The 16,235-nt window shown below is 39.8% G+C and overlaps 1 protein-coding gene across 2 annotated transcripts in view; it reads left to right on the forward strand.

Annotated features, from left to right (window-relative positions):
- The window catches only part of NCOA6 (nuclear receptor coactivator 6), a 76,302-nt gene that overhangs the window by 46,136 nt on the left and 13,931 nt on the right, over positions 1–16,235 (forward strand). Inside the window, exons 11-14 of one of the 2 annotated variants that reach the window (XM_044986509.1) lie at positions 3,655–3,776; positions 5,159–8,101; positions 11,708–11,776; positions 14,310–14,346. In XM_044986509.1, the coding sequence (XP_044842444.1) occupies positions 3,655–3,776; positions 5,159–8,101; positions 11,708–11,776; positions 14,310–14,346 (3,171 nt within the window). The remainder of the gene's footprint in view (positions 1–3,654; positions 3,777–5,158; positions 8,102–11,707; positions 11,777–14,309; positions 14,347–16,235) is intronic. The other variant, XM_044986510.1, reaches the window with a different exon arrangement.

A 16,235-nucleotide genomic window follows, 5' to 3' on the forward strand; every position in this document is an offset into this window, starting at 1 on the left:
TAAGAGCTGCAGAGCAGTTTCCATTCAAGCCATAGGGAAGAATTTAGAGCAGTGAACTTTGACTAAAAACAGTACTAGTGTGATCTGCACTTTTTTATTTTTATATATGTATATATAAAGTTACCATTGCACCTAAGGAACTTCATCATATACCAGGACATTAATATTAATATTAATTTAATTTTAATATTTTAAAATTTAAAGGACCCTGTGGTGCCAGATGCTATACAGACACAACAAAAAGATGGTCCTTAAAAAGGTTTTCATGTCTCCTTTTTCTTTTGGAAATTACACTTGTATTAATTCAGTGGCCAAAGTTATAATAGTTATTGGTATGTGAACTGAAACCATATTAGAGTATGAAAATAGTTTGTCCAACATGCAGTTTTGAAGATAGGTTCATGAGTGAGCAGAACACGTGAATGAAGATTTATTCTAACAGAAATATTTGACCTGCAACCTTAAGAGGTCAGTGTAGGAGGATGATGAGGAGTAGGGGGAGGAAAAAAAGGACTACTTCATAGGACGACTACATAGCTCAGCTATGAGAAATTTTGCTCATTAGTGCAAATTTTTTAAACAGGCTTAGTATTGCTAAATATAAGTTTAATTAGACATTTGCCTTACAGCTCCGTGTATGTTCCCCTGTGTAGGGATAGTGCACATCAAAGGCACCAACAGAATGTAAATAATAATGCAGTATATAAATCTGCACCCAAGGCTTGCCCTAAGATTTGTAGAACTCTGTATGAGGCAAGTTCTGTGGAGATGACACCTGCAATAATATAGTATACATTAGTGAGAAGGATTTAGCAGCTATGAGGTAATGGAGTGATCAGCACTGCTCGGCAGAAGGGCATTTAGGAGGATTTTGTCATTTGATAAAAGGTCAGAGTGCTTTTAACTGGAAGGTGGAAGGGAACATTCCTGGTTACACTCAAGGTGGTGGGTGTGGGGAGGTCATGGCTTCCCAGAATGCATGGAAAACCAAAGATTTTTACCACAACCGAATGCTGCAAATGTGAGCCCTCGTACAAAAGGGTGGGTCACTTTAGAGCCATGTGTATGCCGGATGCCTAGGGGCTGTTGCTGCCTGTGCCTGTCCTCTGATCTTACTTTTGCATGTCTTAATTCAACTTTTTTTTAAATTGCTGTATGTATATTTCAGTAGTGCCTACTGAGCCAAAGTGAGAGTGGGGCAGTGTGGTCTAGTGGATAGAGGACTGGGCTTGGGAGATCGGGGATCTGTTCCAAGCTCTGCCACTGGCCTGCTGAGTGATCGTGACCAAGTCACTTCACCTCACTGTCTGTTTTCCCCTTTAGAAGATTGGGGTAATTATGAAAGAGCTAAAAATATCAAGTGCTTTGAGCTCTGCTGATGAAAAGCACTGGATAACAGCTGGATTTTATTATTATTTATTATATTCTTTCTCCTTATGCAGGGGTACTCCCTGCCTTTTGTTTCTCAGAATAGGATTTTTGAAATTAAATGTGTTTCAGAGCTGAAGCTCTGTAGTGAAGGGTTTGCATATTCGGAAACATTAGGTTCAGATTTTTGGATTTGTCATAATCTGTTACTGGTTGTTTTTAAATCCAAATGAGTGTGGGTGAAATTCAAATAACCAATATTTCATTCTGCCTCTCTAGTTACATACAGAAGTACTGACGTGGATGGTAATCATTTGTTTCTTTGGCCTAATCTACACTTAAAATTTAGGTCAACGTAGCTACAGAGCACTGGGATGTGCCAAATCCACTCCCCTAAGCACTGTAACTTTGCTGACTCAGCCGCGGGAGTAGATGCAGATAGATTGACAGAATAAGGCTTCTGTCAACCTAGCTACTCTCGCTCAGGGTGGTGGTGTTCCTACAATGACCAAAAACCCCTTCTGTCACTGTAGGCTGTGTCTTCACTACAGGGTTATGTCAGCATACCTTTGGTGTCGTAGCTGTGGCACTGTAGTTCCCATAATGGACACATGGCCTTAGTGTGCATAGTGAACTTCAGCCATATACATTATTTAAGGTTCAAATAAGTTATTAGTCATTGCTATACACAGAGCAAACAAAAATCTTAGCTGTGTGTTTGTAAAGCTCTCCACAACATACTTTGTAGATCAGCAGTTGTCTGATGATCTTTAGGAACTGACTTACAAACAGGGTTATTTTGTTGGGTTTAAGGCTCTTTCTTGCATAGAGATGCCATGTTGCTTTTCTTACCTACTATAATTCAAAAACTTAACATTTCTGGTTAGCTACCTAAGTATAGACATTTATGAGAGTGTTTATACCTGCCAAAATTATGAATAGCAAAATAACCAATTTAACAAATGGTACATTGCATTATATACCATTATACTAGCTCTAAGTGCTAGCATCACAGTCCCTACCTTGCAAGCTCCCTACATCTCTCCCTGGCACTCAGGGGTGGCTCTAGGATTTGCGCCGCCCCAAGCAGGGCGGCACGCCGTGGGGGGCACGCTGGCGGTCGCCGGTCCCGCGGCTCCGGTGGACCTCCCGCAGACGTGCCTGCGGAGGGTCCGCCGGAGCTGCGGGACCAGCGGACCCTCCGCAGGCACGTCTGCGGGAGGTCCACCGGAGCTGCGGGACCAGCGGACCCTCCGCAGGCACGTCTGCGGGAGGTCCACCGGAGCCGCCGGCTGCCCTCCCGCGGGACACCGCCCCAAGCGTGCGCTTGGCGCGCTGGGGTCTGGAGTCGGCCCTGCTGGCACTAGGGTTAGTTGCTGAGGAAGGGAATGGATTCCACTGACATTCACTTCCAGTTCAGATTATTGGGGGAGTAGGGGGAGGGCAGGGAACCTCTTCACCACTGTACCACCTCCCCTGTTTTGCTGACGTAATCTCACTTTAATTTTAACTTGGAGCTTTCATGTAGTTAAGGTTCTCCTCATCTTAGATGTATATGCGTAGCTGTCAAGCTTCAGCTGCCGTCTCTGCCCTAGCTTTCTCACAGATAGGTGGTAATGACAGTGAACACCCTCTGGGTATGTTTGATGTCCACAGAATTGACTGTTTTCTGTATTAGGAAAAGGCTATTTTCAATGTCTGTGAAAGGAATAGATACAATGGCCAAACTGATTATTTTGGTACTGCTTCTGCAGAGTTTAAACATGTATTACTGAGTTCCTGATGACTAAGTTGCAGAGCCTCTGTATCCACTATTCACAGATCTCTACATTCTGGATAAATAGCCTCTGAAGTCTAGTATCTCAACTAATTTTTTCTGGAATCTTGATAGAGGACTGTGAGATATGGAACTAGTCTGTTATGAGTATAATATGGGAAACTAAACTCTTCTAACAACCATAGTTACGCTATAGCTGTCACTGTGTTGTTAGAGAACTATTCAAGCAATCTGGGGACATGGGTTCTGTTTTCCTCTACCCCTGTTTGTGTGTGTGATCTTGGGCATGCCATTTAACCTGTGTGTGTGTGTGTGTTTACCTATTTGTGAAATGGGAATGCCTACCCACTTGAGTAAAGCACTTCAAGATCTATGAATGAAAAGTACTACATAAATGCTAAGGATTATTTATTTTTCAATCTTAAATAATTCAGGAAAATTTAGAACAAAATTTGGCACTGGCTCTGGAACCGCTGAATGTTCATTAATTACTATTATTTCTGTGTAAGTTCTTCAGAAACACGTCCAGCTGGCCTGGAGGAGACTGATCAGCCACCGTTGCTTGGAGAGCAAGGAATAAATTTAGACAACACTGGCCCCAAACTTTCAGATTTCACAAACAGACCACCAGGTGATAACAAGTTCTTAACATGATTATATAATGTAGTAAGCAAGTATGATACACAGTCTTTTTTTGACTATGGGAATATTATATGTGGAGATATATATTGTTTCTTAACAGACATCAGGCATTAGCAAATAATTGGTGCTTGTTGTCTAAATGTTTTATTTTATTTAAAGCTTTAAGCTGTATTTGAACACTTATTGCCAAATTCTGCTCTGCATTATACCTGGAAGTATCTATTGAATTCAATAGGATTATACAGGGATAACGTTTTAACCTGTGAAATTTACTATAATTGTTTGGCCAATATTCACTTTGCTTTCATGTTGCTGTCAGTGAAACTTAGAGATTTGTATTTGATTTGGAAATCCATTTTGGACTTGCTTTTATTATTTTACCTGTTTTTTTTTCTTGGTGCTTGTATTTTTAAGTCTTTGGCTTATTGGTCTTATTAGTCTTATAGGGCATAGAGTCAGAGATAACATTTGTCTTTAAAGACTGATTTCTTTACCTAAAAGTAGAAGTTTTTGTCTATTTTATTGCTTATTTTTGAAAGATGATATTGATGGAGACATACTTGCTCACTGTCTTTTTTTTTTTTTTTTTTAGAAACGATCTAATTGTTAACATTTGGGCCCATAGTACATCAAATTGATATGTTATGTATTTCTTAAATAATGTCATGGAGAAACTAGAAGTACAAGTAAAAGACCTAATTAGATTTATCTTCCCTGCTTATACAGGATAGAGACCGCAGCTAGAGGATATTTCAGCTGTTAAACCATAATGGCCATTAGGACCAGCACACCATTTTTGCTGTTTGGCTATGTGATATGGTGTGAGGTTTTGTAATGTACCCCTGAAGCTGTCAAATTTCAGTCACGAGTTTGCTCTTCAGAGTCCCACAGTTGCTGTTAATTTTTTTCCCATTTCAAAGACATATGTAAATATAGGCTATGTTCAACTCTGCCCTTGTCAGTGAAAACATAGCTATAAAAGCCACTGCAGAGACTTATTCTTCAGATGAAGTAGACCCAGAATGGTAGCCACTGATTTCTGTAATAAAATTACATGCCTCCTGCAATTCAAGGTCCTGGAAGTCAGCAGTATGTTAAATGAAGCATTATATATAAGCCCCTTCAAGGCACATGTGGGTTTTTTGTTTGTTTGTGTTAAATCTTTTCCCTCAGTAAAATGGTTCTTGCCCAGGGGGGTTGTAACCCAGGAGTGAGTATAAACTTGTAGATATTAATTAAAGAAAACACTGTCATGTTACACTGATACAAAGGAAACATTATTTATCTGTTGGAGCTGGTCACACAAATACTGTTTTTTCTGACATTTCTAACAATGAATAACTTATAGGGTTTTTTGGTGTCTGTTTTTAGGTTATCCATCTCAGCCAGTTGAACAAAGGCCTCTACAGCAGATGCCACCTCAACTTATGCAACATGCGCAGCAGCAGCAGCAGCCACCACCACCACCCCAGGCACAGCCACAGACTCAGCAGCAACAGCAACAAATGATGATGATGCTTATGATGCAACAGGATCCTAAATCGGTCAGGCTTCCTGTGCCACATGGTGTTCATCCACCTAGGGGCCCTTTAAATCCAGAAACTCAAAGAATGCCAATGCAGCAGAGTGGTAACATGTCAGTAATGGTTAGTTTACAAGGTCCTGGATCAGTACCTCCATCTCCTGATAAGCAAAGAATTTCTTTGCCAGGCAATCCTCCTCTGGGGAATAGTGCAAGAAAGATGGTTTACCAAGATAATGTACAGAATCCTTCCAGTTCACCACTGGGAGAAGTTTCATCAGTACCCTCTCTCCCAGAAGGAAGTGGAGCTGATGGGCCACCGGCATCAGGGGCTCAAAATAATATGACCTCTCATTTAGTAGTTTCACAAACTCAGTTAATGATGACGGGGCCAAAACCTGGACCTTCTCCACTTTCAACTTCCCAAGGTGCAAGTCCTCAACAGCAATCTAATTCTTTACCTGGCTCTCATACACACCATTTCCCAAATGTTGCCACCCCATCTCAAACTTCAAGGCCTAAAACCCCAAACAGAGCAAGCCCAAGACCATACTATCCTCAGACTCCTAATAATCGTCCACCTAGCACAGAACCTTCAGAAATAAGCTTATCTCCAGAGAGACTTAATGCTTCTATTGCGGGTCTCTTTCCTCCCCAAATTAATATTCCTTTGCCTCCAAGGCCTAATCTTAACAGAGGATTTGATCAACAGGGTCTTAATCCAACTACCTTGAAGGCCATTGGACAAGCCCCATCAAATCTCACAATTAACAATCAGTCTGGTTTTGCTGCTCCACAGTCTCACAAGCTGGATACTGTTGTTGTCAATTCAGGAAAGCAAGCCAACACTGGAGGAACAAAGCGAGCAAGTCCAAGCAATAGCAGAAGGTCCAGTCCTGGATCTAGTAGGAAAACCACACCAAGTCCTGGCAGACAAAATTCAAAAGCAGCTAAATTAGCATTGCCGACTCCGCAGAACCCATCACTTTTGCAAAACATGGAATTACAAAGAAATATGGTAGTTGGTCCAACTTCTTTGCCAACACCTGTGACAACAAGTTTTCCAAATAACAACATGCTGAATACTCAGAATCCAGCAATTTCTGTATCTGTTATGACTGGCATTCCTGAAGATAGCAAAGAGAGCCTTAATGTTTCTCAAGACAATGAATGCCAAAGTACACAGGTTGTCCAGGGTAACAAAGACCAGCCTAATATTGAACTAAAAGGCCTTCCCAGCCAAGAAATCAAAATGTTGGTACCTGAAGAGCAACCAAAAAAAGATGAGCCATCTTTAGATACCAACAAGCTTCCCAGCTTGGAGGAAAATAAGACTATGAGAGAGGCACCAACTTCCTTAAGTCAACTTCTTGATAATTCTGGAGCTCCCAATGTAACCATTAAACCTCCTGGGCTCACCAGTCTTGAATTACCATCAATGGTAACCTCTGGCGAGGAGCTAAAGAAGATAGCTGTTGTTCCTCCACTACAGGATTCCTCTTCAAGCAAAGAACCTTCTAGTTCCTTAAGCTTGCCTCAGAATAATGAAGCCTGTTCAACTCAAGTGCACCAAGAACTAGGAGAGATGAATTTAAATGTTACACAGAATGTCCCTCCAGTAATACAAAGACCTGTTAGCTCCTCCTCCATTTCCACTTCTTTACCACCCAATCAGATAACAGTTTTTGTAACTTCAAACCCCATTACATCTTCTGCTAACACATCAACACCATTACCATCTCATTTACAGCCTACATTAGTCTCTACGGTCGTCACAATGCCCAATGTAGGTAACAAAGTTATGGTTTCTGAGGGACAATCAGCAGTTCAGTCTAATTCCCGGCCTCAGTTCATTACACCAGTTTTTATAAACTCATCTTCAATCATTCAGGTTATGAAAGGATCACAGCCAAGTACAATTCCAACTGCACCATTGACCTCTAACTCTAATTTAATGCCTCAGTCAGTTGCAGTTGTTGGTCCTCTGCACATACCACAGAACATAAAGTTTTCATCAGGACCTGCTCCTCCTAACAGTCCTGTCCCTAGTATACCAACAAGCAGGTCACTGGTTCTTAATCCACTGGCAGCTCCTATTCAACTTCCTTCTCCCTCGTCTATGGCATCTTCAAATGTTCTTCCACATCCCCATGTTCAACAAGTCAAAGATTTTAACCCAGATGAGTCCAGTTCTCAAGCTAGTGTATCAGCTGATCAGTGCTCTGTAACGGCGACACAGTCTGGAGCTGTGGTTACATCTCTTCTAACAAGTAGTCCGGGATCTTCTGGAAACAGGCGAAGTCCAGTTTCATCCGGTAAGGGAAAGGGAAAAGTGGACAAGATTGGTCAATTTTTGCTGACCAAAGCATGTAAAAAAGTTACAGGCTCCCTTGAAAAAGGGGAGGAACAACATTCTTTGGATGGAGAAGTTGAAGGCCAGGGGCTAGAAATATCAGTCCCTAATAGTCTGGGAACAGAGCAATTACCTGTAGAGCTAGACAATAGAACTGTGACACCTCCAGCACTCAGTCTTCTAAGACAGAGCACTTCTGGGCCTGGGAATTTGAGTGTTAGCACCGCTGCTACTGTTTCTGCTTCTGTATCTCCAAGCTTATCAAGCAACACTCCTCCCACGAACGTACTGTCGGTAGTAACCACTCCTATAATCTCAGAGCTTGCACCCACCGCTCCAAGCACTAATAGTAACCGTGGTGGTTTACCAGATGAGCAAATTGGGATTGGCTTAGTGGAGGAAAAAGGAGGAGCACATCAGGAATTGCCACAGAATATAGGTACGTACTCTGTGTGCACTGTTATTCTCCCACCACCTCTTACAATTATGAGCCAGAAATTCAGCTGATATGTGGAGCTTTAGGAATCTGCATTTGCAATTAGCATAAAACCCAGACAGTTCAACAGAGGGTAATATAACCCAGTTGCTGCTCCTAAAACATTGTTTTTATAGCATCTGAATGGTATAACTGTGCTTGTAACATTACACTGAAAATAGCTTATTTTTATTTTAAAAAGTGTTTCTTGTTCCCACATTTAACTCAATTCTTACATAAGAGAATTGCTGTCGGTCAGCTCTTAGAACAGAAACAAAAAGCGTCTTCATAAAAATTGTGATTTCAGTTCAGTTTTATGAGAGTCTTTGAGTGTATTAAGAGGCTGCATAAATTTTTTTCTACTTGCTAAGCTTGTAAAAATATTCCCAATTTTTAAATAATTTTATTATGTGAAATTCATATTTTTTGCCACCTGCAGTAGATCTGAAAGAAATATTTGTGTTCAAAATACAAATTTACTTGCTCAAAACCATTTCTTCCCCATAATCCTGTTGTGAAGCAAAATACTTAGCATGAGATTTCAAGTGCGGTGTGCTCTGATGCTATAATGCATGAATAATTTCACTTAAAGATCAAAAGTAGGGAGAAAAGTTGTATTTGAACACATGTAAAGATGATAAAAGGTGTACATACAATTTCTGTTGTTCAATCTCTTGTGACCTCTAATTTCACCAATTCTACAACCAGGAAAATTCTGTATGGATTGGAAATATTCTTGCCAGAGAATGCAAGTTTGTTTTTGTATTATGTTTAGAGTGATTTTTCTTTCAAATTAGTATATGAAGTAAAACTTTTGTCTCAAAGAATTAAATGTGGGTAAGAAGACTTAACTGTGAGCATGAGCACAAGGTCCCCATTCTAAAAATGTTAACCCTTTCTGGAAACTATTAATTACCATCAATGTGCAGCAACTTTTTAAATATTCTCTTTTTTCACTTAAAAAGAGTGAGTTTAAATATCCACATTTCAGAGACACAAAACAGCGAGATGTAATTATGAGTAAATGTCATGTGAGTACAAAAAGTATCTTGATGTCTAACCTAGGTTTTTTGGTCACTATTACTATTCAAGCAGCTGAACAGGTTTTAAGATGACCCAGTTAATTTTTGCTGTCATTTTTATAGTCCCCCTGAAAATGGAATGGAAATAAAATGGCTTCTGAAGTAAATTCTTGGAAGCATTTCCTATTAGTGCTGTATATCATGAAATTTGGACACCAGAATTGAAATACTGACACCATTGAATGGGAATTTTTCCATAGATGTGAATGGGGCCACAATTTCACCTGAAGTATTATTGATAGCTTTATCAGATAATTAGATGTCTTAACATTATTCCACAGTGGGGGGAAAAAGCTGTTAACAAAAATTAGCCATGACCATCTTCCTCTAAAACATTGATGGCAAACAATGTTGTGTTAGGTTTCAGAGTAGCAGCCGTGTTAGTCTGTATCCGCAAAAAAAACAGGAGTACTTGTGGCACCTTAAAGACTAACAAATTTATTGTAGCATGAGCTTTCGTGAGCTAAAGCTCACTTCTTCGGATGCATAGAATGGAACACACAGACAGGAGATATTTATACATACAGAGAACATGAAAAGGTGGAAGTATGCATACCAACAGGCAGAGTCTAATCAATTGAGATGAGCTATCATTAGCAGGAGGAAAAAAAACTTTTTGAAGTGATAATTAAGATGGCCCATAGAAGGTGTGAGGAGAACTTAACATAGGGAAATAGATTCAATTGGTGTAATGACCCAACCATTCCCAGTCTTTATTTAGACCACAGTTAATGGTATCTAGTTTGCATATTAATATGCTACTACCATTAACTAGATACCATTAACTGTGGTCTAAATAAAGACTGGGAATGGTTGGGTCATTACACCAATTGAATCTATTTCCCTATGTTAAGTTCTCCTCACACCTTCTATGGGCCATCTTAATTATCACTTCAAAAAGTTTTTTTTCCTCCTGCTAATGATAGCTCATCTCAATTGATTAGACTCTGCCTGTTGGTATGCATACTTCCACCTTTTCATGTTCTCTGTATGTATAAATATCTCCTGTCTGTGTGTTCCATTCTATGCATCCGAAGAAGTGAGCTTTAGCTCACGAAAGCTCATGCTACAATAAATTTGTTAGTCTTTAAGGTGCCACAAGTACTCCTAATGTTGTGTTACTTTCCAAGTAACTTTGCTGCTGCTCCTTTTATTCAGTATGTGAGATAAATACCGAGACGAGTAATGGGAACAGACATGTAATCTAGTTACAGAGAGAGGAGCTTTCATTGGAAGCATAAAATATAATATGGTAGAGTGACCTTGTTAGTTCGTGGGATTATAACCCCTGGAATTATGTAGGTTTTATTTCAAGAATACAAAATAGATAGTTGTTCTAATGTTTGCAGCAAGCTGCAGTTCCACACCTGAAAACTCCATGTCTCACTGAAAAGTAACAGGAACCCCAGTCCTCTCCTCCCGCCTCACCATTTTTTTTTTTAAACATTCTGAAGGCCATGTAACCTTTTCCAGCCCAGCTGGTTATGTAACATAGGCAGTAGTTATAAATCCATAACATGGTGTGGTAACATTTAACTTTGAAATACTAAAAGGGCTGATGATTGCTGCAGTAGTTCCACACCAGAGGTGATGATATTTTAAAGGTGAAAGCAAAAGCCTTTTTATATGCAAAGAAGCTGCATTCAAGATTGTCTTTATCCTGCAACTTGAGTTCACCAACTTGTAAAGCAGAGGTAGATAGTTGCATATTCTATGCTGCTTTAGATTTTGGCAGTGGGATCAGCCACTGAAGGAAGATCACCAAATTTCAGTTAGACTTGCCATGCAGTTAAAGGAAGAACTGAGTTTTCAGTTTTATCTCAAGATGTATGTATAATTTTATGGCTCTAAAGTTTTATATAGTCAGTTGTTTAAGTCGGACCTAAACAGTTTTGGGTTTATTTTCTTTTTGAATTATTTAGCATGCTTTTTTTCTAACAAGGCTGTTTTCCCCTGCTTATTTTTAACTTAGTAGTATAAAGAATATTAAGTCTTCGTTGGTTTTTCTGGAGATCTTCTTGAGAATCTCTGCAATGTATTTTGAACTCTTGCAATTTAATTGAAAGGGTAAGAGTGTTTAACATTAATGGACATCCTTTCTCCCAAATGTTTATTAGGCATTGGAGTCATAGCATTGTTAAAACCAAAGAAAGACCAGAATTTAAAAAAAACAAAACGAAATGAAAATCCCTTAACTTTTTCAGTCCTTTATCTCATGTAATATCTAATTTCACCAATTCTCCAACCAACCAAACTGTATATGGATTGGAGAAATCCAATTTTTTTAATGCAAAAAACAAGCAGAAAATTTTTTCCTCGGTTTTTCTACCACCTCCCCTCCCCCAAAAAAGAAAAGTCTTAGATGCAATCAGTCTTAGGTTACCATATTGCTGTATAGGCTGGGCTGATTGTGCAAGGCAAAAAATCCTGTAATTGCTTTTGAAAGAAAAGTGAATCAGTGCTGACTTTTCCCTCCCTTTTATCTTAGCTTCTTCACAACATTTAACCCAGAAGGAAACTCCAGTTGCAACACCAGAAAGTGCTGTTCAAAGAACAGGTAATTTTTACTGTGGAAATCAGCATACACCTATGTGTTATATATGCAACTTTGCATTATTTTGCATTTCTGGGAAGCAGTTGCCTTTTGTTGATTGTACACACTGTCCTTACTGAAACAGTTTTGATACTGTTATTCATTGAAACAGTTATTTCATAAATTTATGGGAATGATCAGCATGACAGCTTGGGTGGCTCCTGCTGTTTAAGCATTTTACCCTGCATGCCTTAATTTTAATTTATGTGAACAGACTATATTGTTTTTTGAAATGTAGGTTGAAATTTTCAAAGTAGTGATGGGGATCTAGACACATTTTCCATTTATTTTAATGGTGGTATATTTAACTCTCCCAGGACAGCTTGGAAAGTCTCAGCCATCAACTTTAAGGGCTGGATTTTCCAAAGAACTCAGTTCTCCCATTTAGATACCTAGATGATTTTCAGAGGTGTTAAATGGGAGCTCCTGGGTGCTGAAGACCTTTGAAATCCATTTAGGTGCCTAAATGGGAAATTGAGTGCTCTTGAAAAACTGTCCACATCCTTAGAGGCCTAAATATGTGCTGCTGGGTACTTGATCCCTTTTGAAATTCTGGCCCTAAAATCTAATTTTCTTTTCTACTAGTGTTTTTTTTAGTGAACCTATAGCAGTGTTTGCACTGATCCATTTTTCTTGCTGCCTTTGGGAAGAACTATTTGCGATCATCTAAGATAATAGACATATTAAATTCTGTTTAAAAAACCATACAAATCTTGCTGAGGCCTTAATCCTAAAAACACACACACGTGAGTAGCCCCACTGTTATTGATGGGACCATTAATATGTGTACAGTTCAGCGCGTGTGTGTTGGCAGGATTGAGGCCTTAGTGTGATTGGAAATGGGACTTGAAGAAAAGACTGCACTGACTTGTTCAGAAATATCCATTTAAATAAAAGAAAACAATTACAGGCAGGCATGCTTTGGGGTTATGTTCTGCTCATCAAGCTGGGGGGATGTGGGTGTCACAGGAAGTTCACACGAAGAAACTGCTATTCTGATTTTTATTATGGAATATTATCCTTGCTTATAGAATTCTGCATGGAAGGAAAATTTCTAGTAATTTCAGAATTCAGTCTCTTGCTCTAGATTAGCATATTCAGTCTGTTTTGCTTTTCTGTTCTTGTGGGTAAGTCAAGAATATAAATCCAATGGTTTGATAAGCCAACTCTCCTTATTTCTTAGTGAGTTTTTTAAAAATTCTTTTCCAAACTGTCATGTTTGGAACACACTGTAGAAAAATTACATTTAATTAAAAAGTCAACAGGCATTGTTAAATCATTCTTAAAGGAAAAGCTTGTCAGTGCTTTGTACAGCAGTGGCTAAGAAAAGTGAAATTTTTTTTAGGATATTTCAGGATGGAGTGGAGAATAATACTGAAAATATATTAAATTATAACACTATTCTATCAATCAGTGGCATGTCCTTGTCTGGAATACTGTGTTCAGATCTGGGCACCCTGTCTCAATGAAGACTTAGCCAAAAAAGAGGGGATTCAGAGACTGGCAACAAGAAGATTAGAGACCTGGAAAAAATCTCATTAAATGGGACTGGTTACCATAGAAAGGAGACATATGAGAGGAGCACATGCAAAAGTTGTACAAAATAATGAATGGTATGAAGGCGGCAGACCAGCAGCTTCTAGTAATCCTTTCTCATAATGTAAGAACAAGGGGACATTCAATAAAATTGAAAGATGTCAAGTTTAAAATTGAAAAAAGGAAATACTTTTTCATACAATACACAACAAGACTGTGAAACTCATAGCTATAAGCTATCTTTGAGGCCAGGAGCTTAGCAAGACTCAAAAAAGGATTGTACATTTATATTAAGAATATCCTGACTTATACTTTCAAGATTTAAAAAAGAAACCCCTTTGGAAGGGATATAAGCCTTCATCCCTCGTGGCATAAGGCAAAGACTAACTCAAATGAACGTTAAGAAAAACCTTTCCCTGTGAGCAGGCTATTCTACAGTTTCCTTCTGCGGGGTTTCTTGTACCTTTCTCTGATGTAGTTGGTGACGGCCACTGTCAGAGATGTGATACTGGGCTAGCTGGACCACTGGTCTGATCCAGTATGGCATTTCCTAGCTATAGGGTTGCTTAGTTTGAGAGTAACAATTGTCTTGTAGAGTAGGGAAGTTATTTTACCAACCCAGTTTAGGGTAAGTGATCTGAGATAAATAATGGTGCCTGAAGGGTTGTGTTTATTTTGAGGGTGGGATCAAGTTATACTAATGAGAAAAAAATTATACTGTATGTTACACTGAGAATATTTAAAACGAAGTCTAGGTTTCTTAAAATATAGATGCGCCTGTGTATATTTCTGCTGTGTCTTAACATTACCATGAAATGTTGTGAGAGAATCCTACAGTGTATTTCATAGTTTCCCCCCAAAGCCTATATTACAGGTAGCAGTCACATATCTTCCAGATATCTGATTTTTAACATGTATATATTTCCGCAGCAGGTTAGAAATATATCTTTTTCTCTTACAGAACTTGAAGCAAATGCTGCAATAGTTGCTGGCCAAAGGTAAGTAAACAGTTGTTATAGATTCAGGATGAATGTAGCTCTCTTTGGAGGCTGTCTGTTTCTCTTTGACTTTGCCTTAATCATACAACTTTCAAGAAATTCTTTATTGCCACAGCCTCTTTATTCTCCTTGGCCACACATCTTTTTTCTCTGTTGAAGAGACTGGTTAGCCCAGGTGTTATTAAAGTAGGATACTATTGCATTAAGACTCCCAAATGTGCCCCTACACTTCTGGACAGCATTCCCTTATATACCTGTAGGTTCTGCTCTATGTGAGGATCCTTGTATGGTTCCAACGGTCACTGCTTTCCAAAAAATTCCAGATCAGCAGCATTGTTGATGTGTACTTCCCAAAAGTGGGGATCTGCAGAGGCAATTTTGAAAGTAGTTTATATACCTTAGCATTATTAATCAGCTCTTCTTCAAGTGATGGTCCCTGTTATATTTCACTGAGGGTTTACACATGATGCACATGCATCCAGAGCCTGAGAATGTAAAAGTAGTAGTGTCCGTTGGTCTGCGCATGAGCCCTGACTCGACTCATAGTTTCGTCCAAGGCAGGGTGGACCGATCGCGTCTCCAGTTCCCGCTCACCACTGCATGGTCCCGTTTGGAATGATTGGTGTCCATTTGCTTGTGACGCACTCCCTCAAACAAACTTGTGTATCACCTTGTCAGTACAGTCCATCAGCCCTCACAGAGAGAGGGCGCGCCAATCACAACATGTCATTCGTGTTGTTCTAGCCATTCCCTCAGCCACTCGCTGGCCAGGCTGTCAGTGGTACTGGATGCCCGATCGGCATAGCGAATCGCAGCCCAGAACCCCTGAGTTCAAGCAATCCACCAGCCTCCCAAGTATCTGGGATTATAGGCACATGCCACCGTGCCCGGTAACTTGTATATAGTTAGTTTTTATCAATGTATTGATAATTTATTTGTTGTTTTTAGGTAGTTTCTAGTCGTTTTAGAGTAGAATAGCTAGTTTGGAGGCCTGTTTTTTGTCTCTGCTCTCCCTGCCCCCGATATCCAAACACGGGTACTGTACTATGCCGTACAGTGACGAACATCAACACTGCTGCTTCTGCTTGGAAGAAGGCCAGGTGCAGTATCTATCAGTCCTTTCTCAACCGTACCCAAGAAGGGTTGGGCTCTCTGCCTCAGGAAGCATCTCATGGAGGTTGCCATGAGACCTCCTTCAGATGCAGGCCAGGGAATCCCTTCTGTACATCAGCCTGAACCAGAACTTTGTATATGGTTGCTATCATTTATTCTGCTGAAAACTGATATTGGCAGAGTCTTGTAGAACATACGTGGACGGGTGCTGGCTAATGTATTCAGTAACTCAGGTGGTTAAACGTCAGGATGAAGTATGATTTTCATGATAGTACTGGTCTATTGATGTTTTGGGCCACACCGTTTAATAGTGGGAACCTTAAATTGACTATAGGAGTATCTAATGATAGAAATATTGCTAGACTTTTGACAGAGAGAAAATAGTTATGCTAAGACTACTGGTCATATCTTTCATGCTCTTCTAAATGCAACAGAATAGCGGTTAGCCAGGGCAGATGGTAAACCTTGCCCACATTGGGCCCATTGGGATAGTGGGGAGTACCAAGCTCTAAATGGGGGCTAACGCTATAAACCTCTGTGGGCTCTGGGGCTGCCCCGGGCCAGGAGGGGGGAACCAGAGCTGCCTTCGGCCGTCGGAGTACCCTCCCTGAATCCTCCTTAGGTGTAGCCCTCCTCGAAGGCCAAAAAAAAAGAGAGTTCCTGGGGCTGTTGATCATTTATTTTAAATAATTAACTCAGCTTGTTGCATGCACTGGGCTCTCACTGTAATTTCATAGTTAAGTTTGGAGATTGCCTACCATTATAATCTCCCTTTA

This window comes from Mauremys mutica, chromosome 13 (genome assembly GCF_020497125.1).
Source record: "Mauremys mutica isolate MM-2020 ecotype Southern chromosome 13, ASM2049712v1, whole genome shotgun sequence".
Lineage (NCBI taxonomy): Eukaryota > Metazoa > Chordata > Testudines > Geoemydidae > Mauremys > Mauremys mutica.